Genomic DNA, 16,100 nt, shown 5'->3' with positions numbered 1-16,100 from the left:
CTTTGCCTTTCTTTCAGACCTCAGGTTTCCTGCTGACCAACGCAGTGATGGCTCCCACTGACCAACGCAACTAGAGGGCATGACATACTTGTTGATGTACTGCACAATGCTCAGCCTCCAGGGCACAAAGCAGAGAGAGAGGGAGGGTGGGAGGCAGAGTGAAAGAGGCAAAGGAAGGATATCCAGTAAAAGCCACGTGTTTTACATTTCAATATACTTTTATTTGAAAAACAATTAAAACCAATTTAACAAATTCTATTTCCATACGGTGTGACCTCTGTATTATTCTATTTGCAGTGGACAAAATGCTGATCATCAAACAAGTACTCCTGGGTCTTCTAAGGACTGGGAATCTGGGGCTCTATAATCTTAGGGCTTGTGTCTTCCTGATATTTCTGTCTGATTTCACCTATTTCAGGATCATCAACTATAAATGAAGCCAGGACTGGAATCTGCGAAAAGTAGTTCTTAGCCAGGATATGCTTGTGTTTGATCTTGTGAATGAACAAGGGTTCATATCCCTGAAAAAAAAAACAAAACAAATTCTATTAAATGTCATAGTTATATTTAGCCAAGTAAAAACACTTTCATGCCTCGCTGCCTTTGCTTATAATTTCTCTGAGCCCAGGGTACATTTTTCGCCACCGTGACTATCATCTTTCAGGGCTCAGCTCCTATGACCTTTAATCTGCCAGCTTTTCCTGATTCTCCCTTCTTTTCAACCAAGTGATGGCTACTACCTGTACCTTCTCTTACCACCTGTTTTTTGAGAGTAAAACAGCCCCTCAGTAAAGATCCCTCACTAGTGTCAATCAAAAGTGAAGAAGGCCCTAGAGGAAAGGAGCCAAAGAATATGAACTAGGTAGGATTATCCTGGGCTTATTTTTAAGCTTCCTCTCCACAGACAAATTTAACAGGTCAAAATAGGAATCCTTCACACTAATCTAACTTTATTCCATCACTTCTTAGCTCATATTTATTAAAGAAAAATTAATACATTTCTGTTATGCAGCATTAAATTATCCATACACAGGACTTCTTATATTTTCAAAGTACCTTTATAGATCCAAAATGTAATCCTTAAAGATGAGATAAGTATATTATAGTAAATACAATTAAAGAAATAATAAGCAGCTCTTAAAGAATAATATAAAAAGATATCCAATACCTATCACCCCCTTGTTATATTATTCCCTTTTTATTAATGAGAAAACCAGAACACCAAGACATTAACAACCTTGCCCCACTCCTCTCAGCTCATGAGTGACAGAGCCTGAATTCAAGTCAGGCTGCTCTGGTCCTCTGTACCGCGTCCATGCGTTTCGGTACCTTTATAAAAAAGTATGAAGCAAAGGGGGCAGGCCTTACTGTTCTTTAAATCATTAGTGACAGGAATGGGAAATACTGGGTCAGGTCTGCTGACTCTAAATCCACTGTTGTTCTACCTTGGCCAATGTGCACACCATGAGAAAGTGATCTGCCTCTTTTACAGTTTAGAGAAGAGAAGCTTTTTTCCATGCTTTTCCTACAACTTGTGTCATGATTACAGGGAGTCAATCTTTAACTTCTGAGTATTTTTTTTTTTAATTCACTGAGAAAGCAACTATCAGTGCATTATGGAAGATCTGGAAATACTTTAACTTGCTGCAAGACAAATTATTCTTTTTTTATTTGTTTTTGTTAATCCTCACCTGAGGATATTTCTTCTATTAATTTTTAGAGAGAGTGGAAGGGCTGGGGACTGGGGGGTGATGGGGGTGGAGTGAGAGACAGAGAGAGGAGAGAGAGGAAAAAACATCAATGTGAGAGCAACACATCACTTAGTTGCCTCCTGCATGGGACCCAACTGAGGACCAGGGATCGAACCTGCAACACAGGTACGTGCCCTTGACCAGGCATCGAACCCGTGACCCTTCAGTAGGTGGGCCAATGCTCTAACCACTGAGTACATCGCCAGAGCAACAAATTATTCTTTAACTAGGTTGAATATTAATACTCAAATGATTACACCAGGCTGAATATTAATACCTTAAAAAATTACATCAGCCCCAAACCATCAAGAAGGTAATATTTTTTTCTTGAGTTTGTCTGGTTGTAAACCTTAGCTCTAGTTACAGAAATTCAGTAAGCTCAGCATCCTGAATGGGGATAGAACTTAATTTGATTCTGCAGTAATTTGATTAAATACACAAGGGGAGCTGTGTGGATTAATTGAAGAAGGGGTGGAATATCAGCGCTGGGAATGCACTCCAGTCCCACTGCGGTGCTAGATGAAATGAGTTTGCTAGTATTGGCTATGCTTCCAGTGATTAAGTATTTAGGAGGCAGCTGAGTTTACTAAATACAACACATAACACACCTTCAAAATTTCTTGCTGCTCTTTCTTTCCATAGCTAAAGTAAAATTTATTTTAGCCTGGCTTCTCCGGGAAAGTTATTCAAAAAAAGCTAAAATTTTAACTAGTTTCTCCCCATTTACACCTCCCCTCTCCCCAATAAAAACACAGGCAGGGAACAGCATCATCCAAAATGACTTACATTTGAAGTCATTTCTTTAGTTTCTCTTAGCTGGCATCTTACATGGAATTGAATACATCAACTTAATCAGCAGAAGTCAGTAGCAGCAGTAGGAGTCCTGGGCTTGCTTAGTGTAAATAAAGCTCTCTGGGAACCCATTAGGGACTCCTCAAATTCATTCATCAACAAGCTTTAGAAATTACATCTTGTAAGTTACTGAAATTAAGTGGTATTTAATTTTTAACGTGCTTTCTCCACTCCTAGTTAGTTAGAAGCAAGTAAAAAATGGAGCCTCGAAACTACACCCCATCAGTATGATGATTTCCATTTTGAGCACAAAATTATGAACAAAATTTATTTGACAATTTAGTGTGCTTTTACGTAGGCTTGTGATGATTAATCAAAGGGCAGATTTTGAGTTCTATAATATCTATTTAGTGGTAATATTCATCTATTCACCCAACAAATCCTTATTAAACCCCTAATCTGTGACGGGCAGTGCGGTAGGTATTAGAGACACAGACACAAGTAAGCTAAACAAAATCTCTGCCCTTGCAGAGAGATTGTGCTTGAACTTGCTGTTATTAGATGGGAGTAGTATCACGTTTGACCTTCGGGTCTTCATTCTCACCTTTCATTCTTTTATTCTCGCTTTAGCTTCCCTTTAATTTTAATCTGTCACACGTACCATCCACAATTTTTGTTATCCAATGGGTTCTCTGTTTCTTAACTCAATGGAAGTACTTAAATTATGCAGTGAATGTGGTTTTTTAAATCCTCACCTGAGGATATTTTTTCCATTATTTTTTTTAATCTTTAATTTCTTTATTGGTTAAGGTATTACAAATGTGTCCTCATCCCCTCATTAACCCCCAACCTCCCCCCACACACACACACACACTCATGCTCTCATCCCCCTGTTGTCTGTGTCCATTGGTATGCATACAAGTCCTTTGGTTGATCGGAAAAGCGGAGGGAGAGAGAGAGAAACATTGACATGAGAGAGACATATCGATTGGTTGCCTCCCACTCTCACCTGGACCAGGGCTGGAGATCGAACCTGAAACCAAGGTACACACCCTTGATGGGGAATCAAACCAGACTCTGCAGTCTGGTGGCCTATATGCTAATCATTCCAGGGCAGGCATGGACTCTTGTCATACAGTCAAGTTATCTCTAATAATTCCAATGATTAAATTAATTTTCCCGGGTAAAATGCAACTTGCTTACCGTTTCAATACTTGTTAGCTTGAGATGAGCGGCAGCTTCATCCTTGGTGAGGAGAATGCAGTTCCAGGGGGACCACTCCACGGCCTTGTCCCACCGGACGAGGACCAGGTCGTTGAGGTCATTCCAGGCACTGAGTGCGGACTGGGCCGCCCAGATGTTCTCTACCAGGTACTGAATATCCTGCAGCTGCATGTCAACATAAGTTGAAAAATGTTTTCTTAGAAACATAAAAATTGCTTACGATTATTATATTACTTAAGGAAATAATTAAATTATATTGAGTATATTTTTGAAAGAGAAATACTATTCGTGAGGTTTTCCATGGCGTATTGCTCCTTATTTTTCAGTAAACATTTGTTCATTCTGTCCAAATTAGGTTATCAGTCTCACATTCATGACCGTCCGTACCTTTGACCTAGACTAAGCTACATATATTCCTTCCAGTATGCTAATTATACCTTACATTTATATGGTAAGTACTTTTCAAAATGTATGAGTAACTATCATCTTGTCCTCAGGGTTAATATCTGTCATTTTATTCCCATTGTACAAATGAGGACATTAAAATTTTAAAAAGCAATTTTCTTAGTGTTGTTAAAAAGATATTTTTTTTGTTTTAATGTAAAAAAGAGAGAAGGGGGAAATGAAATAACTTTAAAAACATTTTTTAGCCAAAACCGGTTTGGCTCAGTGGATAGAGCGTTGGCCTGAGGACTGAAAGGTTCCGGATTCGATTCCGGTCAAGGGCATGTACCTGGGTTGCGGGCACATCCCCAGTAGGAGATGTGCAGGAGGCGGCTGATCGATGTTTCTCTCTCTTCGATGTTTCTAACTCTCTATCTCTCTCCCTTCCTCTCTGTAAAAAATCAATAAAATATATTTTAAAAAAATAAAAAATAAAAATAAATAAAAAATAAAAATAAAAACATTTTTTAATTTAAACCATATTAGTTAAAACTCTTGAAGCAACTTTTTATCAAGAAGTCTACATATAGAACTTAACGGGGAAAAACTAAGATGGCGGCATAGGTAAACACCGGGAAATTGTCGCCTCACACAACAATTGAAAATTACCGCAAAGGACTGAGCAAATATCATCCAGAACAACAGGAAGGCTGGCTGAGTGTAAATTCTACAACTAGAAGGAAAGAAAAGCACGCTGAGAGCCAGAGGCGCTGCGGAGGTGAAGTGCAGAGGTACGGCGGCTCGCGCGCGAGGAAAGGGGGTGGCGCCTGAGGACGGGGCTGTCTTTTTGAATCACAAGCTCCCGATTGCTCTGAACTCCGGTTCCGGGAAGTCTCTGGGGACCCAGGACTCATACGGGGAGAGGCTGATCTGTCCGGCAGCGGGCGAACTTGAGGGTGGCTTTCCCTCAGAGGTGCTTGCAGCCGTTACCGGGACACTGAGACGCGCGACTCCGGGCGGAGAATCGGCCATAGCTCCTTGATCCGCCCTTTGACTCCCTGAGACCCCGCCCCACCCAGGCTGCGGCAGAGGCTTTTGCATGTGAATGTACCTAACTGCAGCCAAACCAGGCAGACCCGGAACTTCCAAGAGAAGGCCCAAGGCCCCGCAGCGGCTTGCATTGCTTCACAGCTGAGCCTCTTCGTGGCTCCTGCTGTGTGGCCTCAGGCAGAGGCTGAATTAGCACCTCCTTAGATCCAGGAGCCACTGTACCCAGTGGTCAAAGGGGGACCACCCAGATTGCAACTCCTCAGATCCATAAGGGACACACTCAGGGAGCAGACTCAGTGAGCACCAAAGCCCCACTGAAGCAAGTCTTGCCCCAGAAGGGTGTCTTCAGCACAGAAGTTCTCCCACTTTAGACACAGCTGATTCTCACAGCCAATTGGCCTGGAGGTCAATTCCTCCCAGTGATTCTACAACAACCAAGGCACCAAGAGTGCACCAAGAGTGTCCACCCCAGGTAACTGGGGAGGCTGAGCTACTGGGCCCTACAGGACACCTGGCGCACAGGGCCACTCTATCAACACAGGGAAGCTGCCAAAATGCGGAGACAAAGAAACAGGTCACAAATGGCAGAAATGGAGGAAAGCAAACGATTGGATATAGAGTTCAAGGCCACGTTTATAAGGTTTTTCAAGAATTTTATGGAAACCGCCGATAAATTTAATGAATCCCTCAATAAGTATAGTGAGACCATGGAGGACATGAAAAAGGACCAACTAGAAATTAAGCATACACTGACTGAAATAAAGAATAATTTACAGAGATCCAGCAGCAGACAAGAGGATCCCAAGAATCAAGTCAAAGATTTGAAATACAAAGAAACAAAAAATACCCAACCGAAAAAGAAAAAAGAAAAGAGATTCCAAAAATATGAAGATAGTGTAAGGAACCTCTGGGACAACTTCAAGCGTACCAACATCAGAATTATAGGGGTACCAGAAGGAGAGAGAGGGCAAGATATTGAAAACCTTTTTGAAGAAATAATGACAGAAAACTTCCCCTACCTGGTGAAAGAAATGGACTTACAAGTCCAGGAAGCGCAGAGAACCCCAAACAAAAGGAATCCAAGGAGGACCACACCAAGACACATCATAATTAAAATGCCAAGAGCAAAAGATAAAGAGAGAATCTTAAAAGCAGCAAGAGAAAGACAGTCAGTTACCTACAAGGGAGTACCCATACGACTGTCAGCTGATTTCTCAACAGAAACCATGCAGGCCAGAAGAGACTGGCAAGAAATATTCAAAGTAATGAATAGCAAGAACCTGCAACCAAGATTACTTTATCCAGCAAAGCTATCATTCAGAATAGAAGGTCAGAGAAAGAGCTTCACGGATAAGAAAAAGCTAAAGGAGTTCATCACCACCAAACCAGCATTATACGAAATGCTGAAAGGTATTTTTTAAGAAGAGGAAGAAGAAAAAGGAACTCTTACCATTTGCCACAGCATGGATGGAACTGGAGAACGGATAAATACCACATGATCTCACTCATTTGTGGAATATAATGAACAACATAAGCTGATGAACAAGGACTGATCCAGAGACAGAGAGGTATTGATTGGACTGTCGGGACTTGGAGGGAAGGTAGGGGAGGGTGGGGGTAAGGGGGAAAGATCAACCAAAGGACTTATATGCAAGCATATAGGCCTAATCAATGGACATGGACAACGGGGGGGTGAGGGCATGAGCGGGGGGGGGGGGGGGATAGAGGGTAACGTGGGGACAAGGACACATATGTAATATCTTAATCAATAAAAAATATATTAAAAAAAAAAAAAAAAGAAGTCTACATATATAAATGTAGAATTGCCAGAAGAGCAAGCTTCAGAAAGTATAAGCACAGGAGGTAAAATCCATTATTTTTAAAAGTTTCGGTGGAAAAGCAGGAATCTTGTCTGTAAACTTTCATCTAATATTGGCAACTCTCACTGATCATACCTGTATCAGGAAAGCAATTTTAGAATCATCTTCATAATTAACTTCTGAATAGTAGAGCCGCTTAAGTAAATATTTGTACTTCAAAAATGATTCCCGTTGTCGAGTCTCATTGTCAAGGCTAATACAGTTACGACACCGGTATATGCGGTGTGCAGTGGATGAGATAGCGAACTCCGTAGACGGTAAGTAGAGCTGGCAACTGTAGCAAAAGTAAATCTTCTTATAAAATTTCTGTGGGTCTGGAGGGACCTAAATAATAAAAATATATACATATATTTAAATTTATATAGAGAGAGCGAGAGAAAGATGTAAATAAAAGCCAAGTCAAATACCACCCAACAGAAGCACGGAGGGCTAACATCTTAGAAAGAGATAAAAAGTTGGTTAATTTTTTAAAAAAATATGTTTTTCTTGATTTCAGAGAGAGAAAGGGAGAGGGAGGGAGTGTTGCAGAATTTACCAGGCGACCAGAAAATACACAAGGAGTACCGGAGGTTCAGGAAAAACCCTTTATTTAAAGCAGTGTTGCTGCTCAGGGGATTCGAAGATCCAAAGCCTGAACAACTTATACAGTGAGATTATCCTATCTAATAAAAGAGAAACATGGTAATTAGCATACGACTGCTACCCTTCTCATTGGCTAATCAGGGAAATATGCAAATTAACTGCCAGCCAAGATGGCAGCCAGCAGCCAGGCAGCTTGAAGCGAACATGAGGCTTGCTTGCTTCAGTGACGGAGGACTCCAACGTTCCCTGCCTGCCGCTGCAGGCCTCTGAGCTGCAACTCTAAGCAACTATGTAACAAATATAGAAGCTAAACAAAACCCCAGAAACCTGCTTTAGTCCTCTGGGCTTCAGCCAGCAGGATCGCAACATTGTTTCAAATACAGAAGGTAAACAAAGGCCAGAAACCTTCTTTCAGCAGCGGAGGCCTAAGAGCTGGAGCCAAGCCTCAAAGCTAAAGCTGGCCCAGAATAAAAAAAGAAAAAGAAAAAAAGGAGCAGTTGGGAGCTTCAGTCACCCGCCAGCCTGAAAACAGCCCTCAGCCCCTCACCCAGGCTGGCCAGGCACCCCAGTGGGGACCCCCACCCTGATCCAGGACACTCTTCAGGGCAAACCAGCCCCTCGCCCTGCGGCAATGTGTGTGACAGGGGGTGGGGTCACAACCTCCCTATCCACCCTGCTCTGTTTGTGACAGGGGAAGGCGCCCCAACCCACTGATCAGCCCTGCTCTGTGCCTGATAGGGGGGAACTCCCCAACCCCCTGATCGCCCTGTGTGTGACAGGGTGTGGCACCCCAATGCCCTGATCGGCCCTGCTCTGTGTGTGACGGGGTAGAGCCATAACCTCCCCATCGGCCCTGCCCTGAGTGTAACAGTGGCGGCGCCCCAACCCCCTCATCGGCCCTGCTCTGTGGGTGATAGAGGGCGACGTCCCAACCCCCACCCCACGGGCCCTGCTCTGTGTGTGATGGGGTAGAGCCATAACCTCCCCATCGGCCCTGCCTTGAGTGTGACAGTGGCGGCGCCCCAACCCCCTCATCGGCCCTGCTCTGTGAGTGATAGAGGGCGGTGCCCCAACGCCCTGATCCGCCCTGCTCTGTGTGTGACAGGGGGCGGTGCCCCAACTCCCCTATCGGCCCTACTCTGTGCGTGACAGGGGGGAGCTCCCCAACCCCCTGATGGGCCCTGCTCTGTGCGTGACAGGGTACAGAGCCCCAACCCCCTGATTGGCCCTGCTCTGTGCGTGACAGGGGGTGGCGCCGCAACCTCCCCATCGACCCTGCCTTAAGTGTGACAGGGGGCGGTGCCCCAAATCCCCAATTGGCCCTGCTCTGAGCCCGACCAGGGGCTGCACCTAGGGATTGGGCCTACCCTCTGCCACCTGGGAGCAGGCCTAAGCCAGCAGGTAGTTATCTCCCGAGGGGTCCCAGACTGCGAGAGGGCACAGGCCAGGCTGAGGGATGCCCCCTCCCCCCTGAGTGCACAAATTTTTGTGCACCAGGCCTCTAGTCCTATATAATAAAAGCCTAATATGCTAAGTGTCTGGTCATCCATTCAACCAATCAAAACATAATATGTTAATGATATGCTAATGCCACTAACCGCTCGCTATGACATGCACTGACCACCAGGGGGCAGATGCTCTGACCAGTAGGTTAGCTTGTTGCTGCGGTCTGGCTTATTGGGCCTGAGCAAGATGGGCCAGACATATGCTATAACCCTGGCCAACCTCCCGCATCCCTCCCTGACCCCGATCATGCACCAGTGGGGGTCCCTCAGCCTGGCCTGTGCCCTCTAGCAATCCAGGACCCCTCAGGAGATGTCAGAGATATGGCTTCAGTCCTATCCCCCAGGCCAGACCGAGGGACCCCACTGATGCACAAATTCATGCACCGGGCCTCTAGTTCCTTATATATTTCTCAATTCTTTGTTTCCTTACTTCCCGGCTTTCACAGCCCCTCCTGAGTCAGTTAGAATGGGGAAGTAAGATTACAGCCTTTAGTGGTGCTAGTGACCTCCCCTCTAGCTAAGCTGTTAAATTCTTAGTTTGTGGCCCTTGTAAACTGGGAGCATTTAGGAAAACAGATTATTGCCTAAGGAAGGTGCAGTGACTTAATTATAGGCTAACAAGAATGTGCACTAGAACACCAGTCACTGGCACAGATTAAGATTGCTAGCACCCCCGTCCCCCAGGTTGCCCCCTATATTCCTCCTCAAGAGAGAGAGAAACATGATTGGCAGCCTCCTGCACACTCCCTACTGGGCATTGAGCCCACAGCCCAGGGACTCGCCCTGACCTGACCAGGAGTTGAACCAGCGACCCTCTGGTGCATAGGCCACAGCTCAACCTACTGAGTCACACTGGCTGGGCAAAAGTTGGTTAATTTTTAAAGTCATACTTTCCCTTTAACTTACTATTCTATACAAAATTTAAACTTCAAGTAGTATTCACTTATCCTGTCAAAAATATTAAAAATCTGTATTATTCATCAATCCTTGGATAGATGTAGTAAAATCACACAGAAAATTAATTGACTGAAAGAAAATTAGTAAGTCAAGACTCTGGGTTGCAAAACAGTAAGAAAACCTTCCAAGTACTTTGGCACTTATTTTTAAGAAGACTTTAGAGTTTTGGTGTTATGCTACACTAATTAAACTTACAGGCAACTAGATTAACATATAAGTAAAAGCTCACTAAACCAATTGTTCTTATTCATTCAGTTTAACAATAAATTTGGATAGGCTCGATTTTCAAGATTTGAAACTCTGTATCATATGGTAGTTCTATTTTTATTTTCTTGAGAAAACTCCATTCTGTTTTCCATAATGTCGATAGCAATTTACACGTCCACCAATAGCGCACAAGAATTCCCTTTTCTCTACATCCTTGTCAAAACTTATCTTTTGTCTTTATCACTTTGCAGTTTTGATTTGCATTTCCCTGATGACTGATCACTTGTCATGTGCATGGTGGTCATTTCTCTACTCTTCAGGAAATGTCTCTTAAGGTCCTTTGCTCATTTCAAAGTGGGTTAAAATTGTTTTGCTATTGAGTTGTAAAAGCTCCCTTTGGTGGTGGTGGTGGGGGGGGGGGGGCAGGATATTAACTCACCAGATATATGGTTTGCAAATATTTTCTCCTATTTCATGGGTTGCCTTTCACTTTGTTGATGGTTTCTTTTACTGTGCTTTTTAGTTTGATGCAATCTCATTTGTCTGATTTTGCTTTTGTTGCCTTTGCTTTTGGTGTCATGACTAAAAAATCATTGTCAAACCAATGTCAAAAAACGTTTTCCCTGTTTCCTTCAAGAAGATTTACTGTTTCAGGTCCTACATTTAAGTCATTAATCCATTGTGAGTTGATTTTTGTATGTGGAGGGATATAAGGATCTAATTTCATTTTTTTAATGTGGTTATCAAGTTTTCTTAATCTCATTTATTAAAGAGACTATGCTTTCTCCCTTGTGTTCTTGGATTCTATGTCAAATATTAGTTGACCTTATATGTGTATGTTTTTTTCTGGCTAGTCTGTATCATTGATCTTTATGTCTCTTTTTAAGGCAATACCATACTGTTTTAATTATTAAAGATTTGAAATATAGTTTTAAATCAGAAAGCATCATGCCTCTAATTTTGTTCTTTCTCAAGATTGTTTTGGCTACTAAGAATCTTTTCTGTGAACAATGCCATTGGAATTTTGAAAGGGATTGCACTAAATCTGTAGGTCAGTTTGGGTAATATGGACATTTTAACAATATTAATTCTTCCAAAAAGATTTAGTAATACAAAGCAAACACCAAAAGCATGATCCATTTAAAAAATGGATACATTCAACTTCATCAAAATCACTTATGCTCTGTTAAAGAAATTGTGTAGAGAATGAAAAGCCACGCCACAAACTAAAAGGAGGTATTTACAAATCATATATCTTACAAATGGCTTGTATGTGAAATATACAAAGAATTTTCAGAATTCAATAAATGAGAAAATAAGTAGCCCAACTAAAAAAAGAAAAAAAGGTGGGGGTAGTAGCACAAGATATATGCAAACAGCTCACCAAAAAGATGTATGTATGGCAAAAAAGTGAGTAAAAAGATGTTTATTAGTCATTAGGAAAAAGGAGATTAAGAAATAATGGGATACTACTTCACATCTATTAAAATTAAATTAAAATAAAACTTGACAATACCAAGTGGTGACAAAGAGACAGAACAACTGGAACTCTCATACATTGAGATGGGAATACAAGATTGTACAGCCAATTTAGAAAAAATGCTTGTCAGTGTCTTATAAAAGTACATATGCATTTACCAAATGATTCAAAAAATCTCACTTTCTCGGCATTTAACCCCAAACAATTAATTTACAGAAAAATTCATAATCAAGTGTTTGTAGTGACTTTATTTACAAAACCACAAAACTCTAAACAACTCAATGTTCTACAACTGTGAATAAACTCTGGTACATCCAGACAAGAAAAATACAAACTACTGATATACTAAAAACCATAGGTGAATTCCAAATGCAATATGCTAAGTAAAGGAAGCCAATCTCAAAAGACTACATGTTGTTTCACTTATATGACATTCTGGCTTAGGTAAAACTATAAAAACAAAATGCAGATCAGTACCAAAGATTAGGGGGCCAAGGAAAAGATTGACGACAAGGTAGCAGCGTGAGGGAATTTGGTAATAAGACTTCTTTAATCTTGATTGTGCTATTGGTTATATGACTCTCTGAGTTTGTCAAAACTCACTAAAATGAGTTAATTTTACCAAAGGTAACTTAAAAAGTGAATAAAATGGTATAATGTTATGTGAATGTATAAAATATAAAATTCTATTATATTACTACAAACATATAAAAACTAAATAAGTCTATAGAAAAGGCTAGAGGTTAGCCTGGACAAATGAAACACTGATTTAAATAAAAAATAATAAAATGGGAAACTTTTCTCTTGAATTTTTGTTATATTTTAATATTCTCTTCCAAAGCAATTAAATTTTAAACATTCATTTAAAAATAAAAATTATAAAAATTAAATAATTTTCATTTTTATAAGTTTTGATTAATTATTAAGATAATTGTCAAAAAGCAAAACAGATATTCAGTCAGCTTCTTAAGTAAATTACAACTCTACAAATAATCATTGGAATAAAACACTATTTAGAATTCTTTAGTAAACTACCCCTAAAAATATTTTAAACCGTTTTGTACAGTAAGAAGGCAATAAGGCATTTATCTTGGCTTCAGAGAGCAAAAGCCCTATTGAAACCTAAACAGTTGGAGAAGACAGTTTAATTCAAACACATGTTACATGTGCCGTTCTCTCAGGATAGCTACATGGAACTGTTCATAATAATTATAACTACGTGATTAGTATTCTAAGGGAACACAAACCAGGTGCATGTAGAATCTCAGAGATGCAGGGTCTCTAAGGCCTCAGGAAGGAGGGACATGTGAATTGAGTCTTAAGAAATGAATTCAGACTTGGCTGGGTGAAGGAGGCAGACAGCATTCCAGGTGGAAGCAACAGTACGTGCAAAAGCATGAAGGTGTGAGAGGCGACGATACATTCAACATAGTGCGATATTTAACTAGAGATTTGGTTCAGATATTAGGAAAGAACTCAAGGTTGGAAACAGACACAGAAGCGAAATGAATATGTTTAATTCATCAACACAAAAAATAATCATTCAAAAGAGATTTCACAATAAGATGGTCTTCCCCATGGAATCCCAAGTAAAGTGTTAAAGCAAACTTTGAATAGTCTTCCATTTACTATCTCACATCTTAGAATTTTGAGAAAGCAATACAGGAAAAAGTTGAGTACCTTAAGGTGTCTTGCAACTTCTGCATTAAACAAAGGTGTTTTGATGTAATGAAAAAACAATGTTGCAATTCTTTTTCTGAGTCCTTCAAGGTTATCATTTTTGACTCCTCTCATCATAAGGTCAACCTCTCTGTCAATCAATTCTAGAATTTCCTGAGTCAGTTTACATTCATGTTCCTATTTAAGACACAAAAATATTCAGTACAGAATTTTAAGAATCAGTTTTTTAAATTACCACACGAAGAAACTGAAATGAGACTCCAGAAGAAATGCAACATCACTGATAGCAATATAAACTGGCACAACTAATTTGGGGGAAAAATTGACATTATCTAGTAGAGTTTAAGATATGCACAATCTACAACCCAGCAATTCTGCTCTTAAGTGCTTTAGAGAAATGTGCATATGGAGTCATTACGCACAGTGACCCCAAAGTAGAAAGCAACCAAAGAGCCATAAATAAGTTAATTACATAAATAAGTGATGGCTTATTCATAGACCAGAATATTATCTATGTAAGGAAGTAAGTGGACTACAGCTATATTCAATAACAACTTTCAGTCTTACAAATTAATGTTGAGCAAAAGAATCAAGGCACAAAACAGTACATATAGTATCAATCCATTTAAATAAAATACAAAAATAAACAACACTAACCATATTTTTTTAGAAATGTACACAGAAGTGGTAAAATAAAGAAAAAAAATCAAAGGAATTACTACCATGGAAGTCAGTATGGTGGTACTGCTAGGGGATAAGAGGGTGAGCTGCCGTTGTGAAGAGAAAGTGGGACACCAGCAATGTTGGTTCTATCCTGTTTTGGATCCACAGGGTGGTTACATGATTGATGGCTTTATATTCGTTAGACTGCACACATATATTTTACACATATTGTCTGCATGCTAATATAATTCACAATAATTTTTAATAAAGTAATAGAAATGAGTGTGGTTGGATAAGAAAGCCCTGGGTAAGAGCTAAGTGATTAAGGTACAAGGATTGATAAGTAGTCAAATAGAAGGTGCTCCAACTGCCCCACAGAGGATCATGAGAAATGAGTGAGCCAGAAGGTAAAGTCAGTAACTAATACTCTTCTGTACTTTCTAATACATGCTTGGCATAGCTAATACGTGAGTCTAATCAGTGGCCCCTGAGCCCGAAGGCACTTTAGAAGGACCTGGGGGAGGGTTTAAAAGATGTTTAACATTGCTCTCACACTTGAGTATCTAATTTAACTGCCTTGAAATGGAGCCTAGATATTATTTCTAATCGTTCTCATATCCTCTCTCTGTGTGTGTGGTGTGTGTGTGTGTGTGTCTGTCTGTCTGTCTGTCTGCCACTCTCTCTTTTTCAAGCTCTCCAGATGATCCTAATGTGTACTCAGGTTTAAGATTCACTGGTCTGTATTAGCAATTGTTACCAAAATAATACCTATTATTTATTGAGGGCTTTCTATTTGTAAGTACTGAGACATACAGATTATATTTTTATTTTATATATTTATATATACATATATATGCACAAACATAGATATATTTATATCCTCAAAGCAACTAACTTTACAAATTAATTAAAAATGATTTTCAGAAATATTAAATAACTTATCTAAGGTTGCACAGCCATAAATGAATAAGAGCCAGAATTTGAATCATTCTTGAAGCCCGGGGGGATTAGGCTTAAGCTGGCAGGTGGACATTCCCCAAAAGGTCCCAGACTGCAAGAGGGCACAGGCCGGGCTGAGGGAACCCCCCCCCCCCAGTGCACAAATTTCGTGCACTGGGCCTCTGGTTGTTATATAAAGGTACGTGTGATATAGTAGCTTAAACAAATTGAAGAGATGCCCAATTTATCTTTTATGAGCCACTCTTTGGTGTTTTTTTAATTAGCCAGATAATGGTCCTAATTATGTCAGATAAGAGGATTTCTACTAGATTCCCTACTTGCACTCTTCTTAACAATTTGGATATCATGCTTATTTCCTACCTCTAGATCTATTGCTTCTCCCTCTCTTCCTAAGTATCACAGTATTTTAAGGCCACTCACTACACAAACATCTTTGAAAGAGTAGTTCAGGACAAAGGCACTCACTCAATGCCTCTGCTCTCAAGATGGGCAGAAATGCGAGAGACCTGTGGAGACTTATCTCCCAACAAGAACCATTTACTCGGCTACTTAATGTGTCATACGAACTTTGTGTGTTTTGGTCTTGTTTCTTCTCAACAGAATAACAGTTCTTTGCAGTTAGGAAACAAAGAACCCACACGAGGTATCTAAGCATTTTGCTGATGAAATTCTTAGATTGCAATCACATGATTCTCCTAGATAGATTTAAATATGGCTGACATTTTTCTGTTGTTATTTATAATGAACCCCTGATTATAATTTGGATATCTGTATCTATATGCTCTGAGAATTTGGCTCATATTGATGACCAAAATAGACATGCCATGCAGTTATCCAACCCACTGCCTATCTAAAACCTTTATAATAGTTAAAACAGATGGTAACTCAGAAACAACTTCTATCTTTATGCCATCAACTGAAGGTAGCATCTGGCAAGTGCCTTATAAATGTGGTGAACTGAAAATCACTTTTCAGAAGCCAAATA

General features: G+C 40.4%; 1 protein-coding gene across 1 annotated transcript in view; it reads right to left on the bottom strand.

The window, feature by feature from the left end:
- Positions 1 to 261: 261 nt before the first annotated feature.
- The window catches only part of IQUB (IQ motif and ubiquitin domain containing), a 55,708-nt gene continuing 39,869 nt past the window's right edge, over positions 262 to 16,100 (bottom strand). The window contains exons 9-12 of the mRNA XM_036328809.1: positions 13,493 to 13,669; positions 7,157 to 7,405; positions 3,747 to 3,932; positions 262 to 521 (exon numbers count right to left, since the gene is read on the bottom strand). Coding sequence (XP_036184702.1) covers positions 339 to 521; positions 3,747 to 3,932; positions 7,157 to 7,405; positions 13,493 to 13,669 — 795 coding nt within the window. The 3' untranslated portion in view covers positions 262 to 338. The remainder of the gene's footprint in view (positions 522 to 3,746; positions 3,933 to 7,156; positions 7,406 to 13,492; positions 13,670 to 16,100) is intronic.

This window comes from Myotis myotis, unplaced genomic scaffold (genome assembly GCF_014108235.1).
Source record: "Myotis myotis isolate mMyoMyo1 unplaced genomic scaffold, mMyoMyo1.p scaffold_m19_p_11, whole genome shotgun sequence".
Taxonomy (NCBI): Eukaryota; Metazoa; Chordata; class Mammalia; order Chiroptera; family Vespertilionidae; genus Myotis; species Myotis myotis.
Note: the sequence above shows the minus strand (reverse complement) of the source record. Positions and strands in the feature narration are given on the sequence as shown.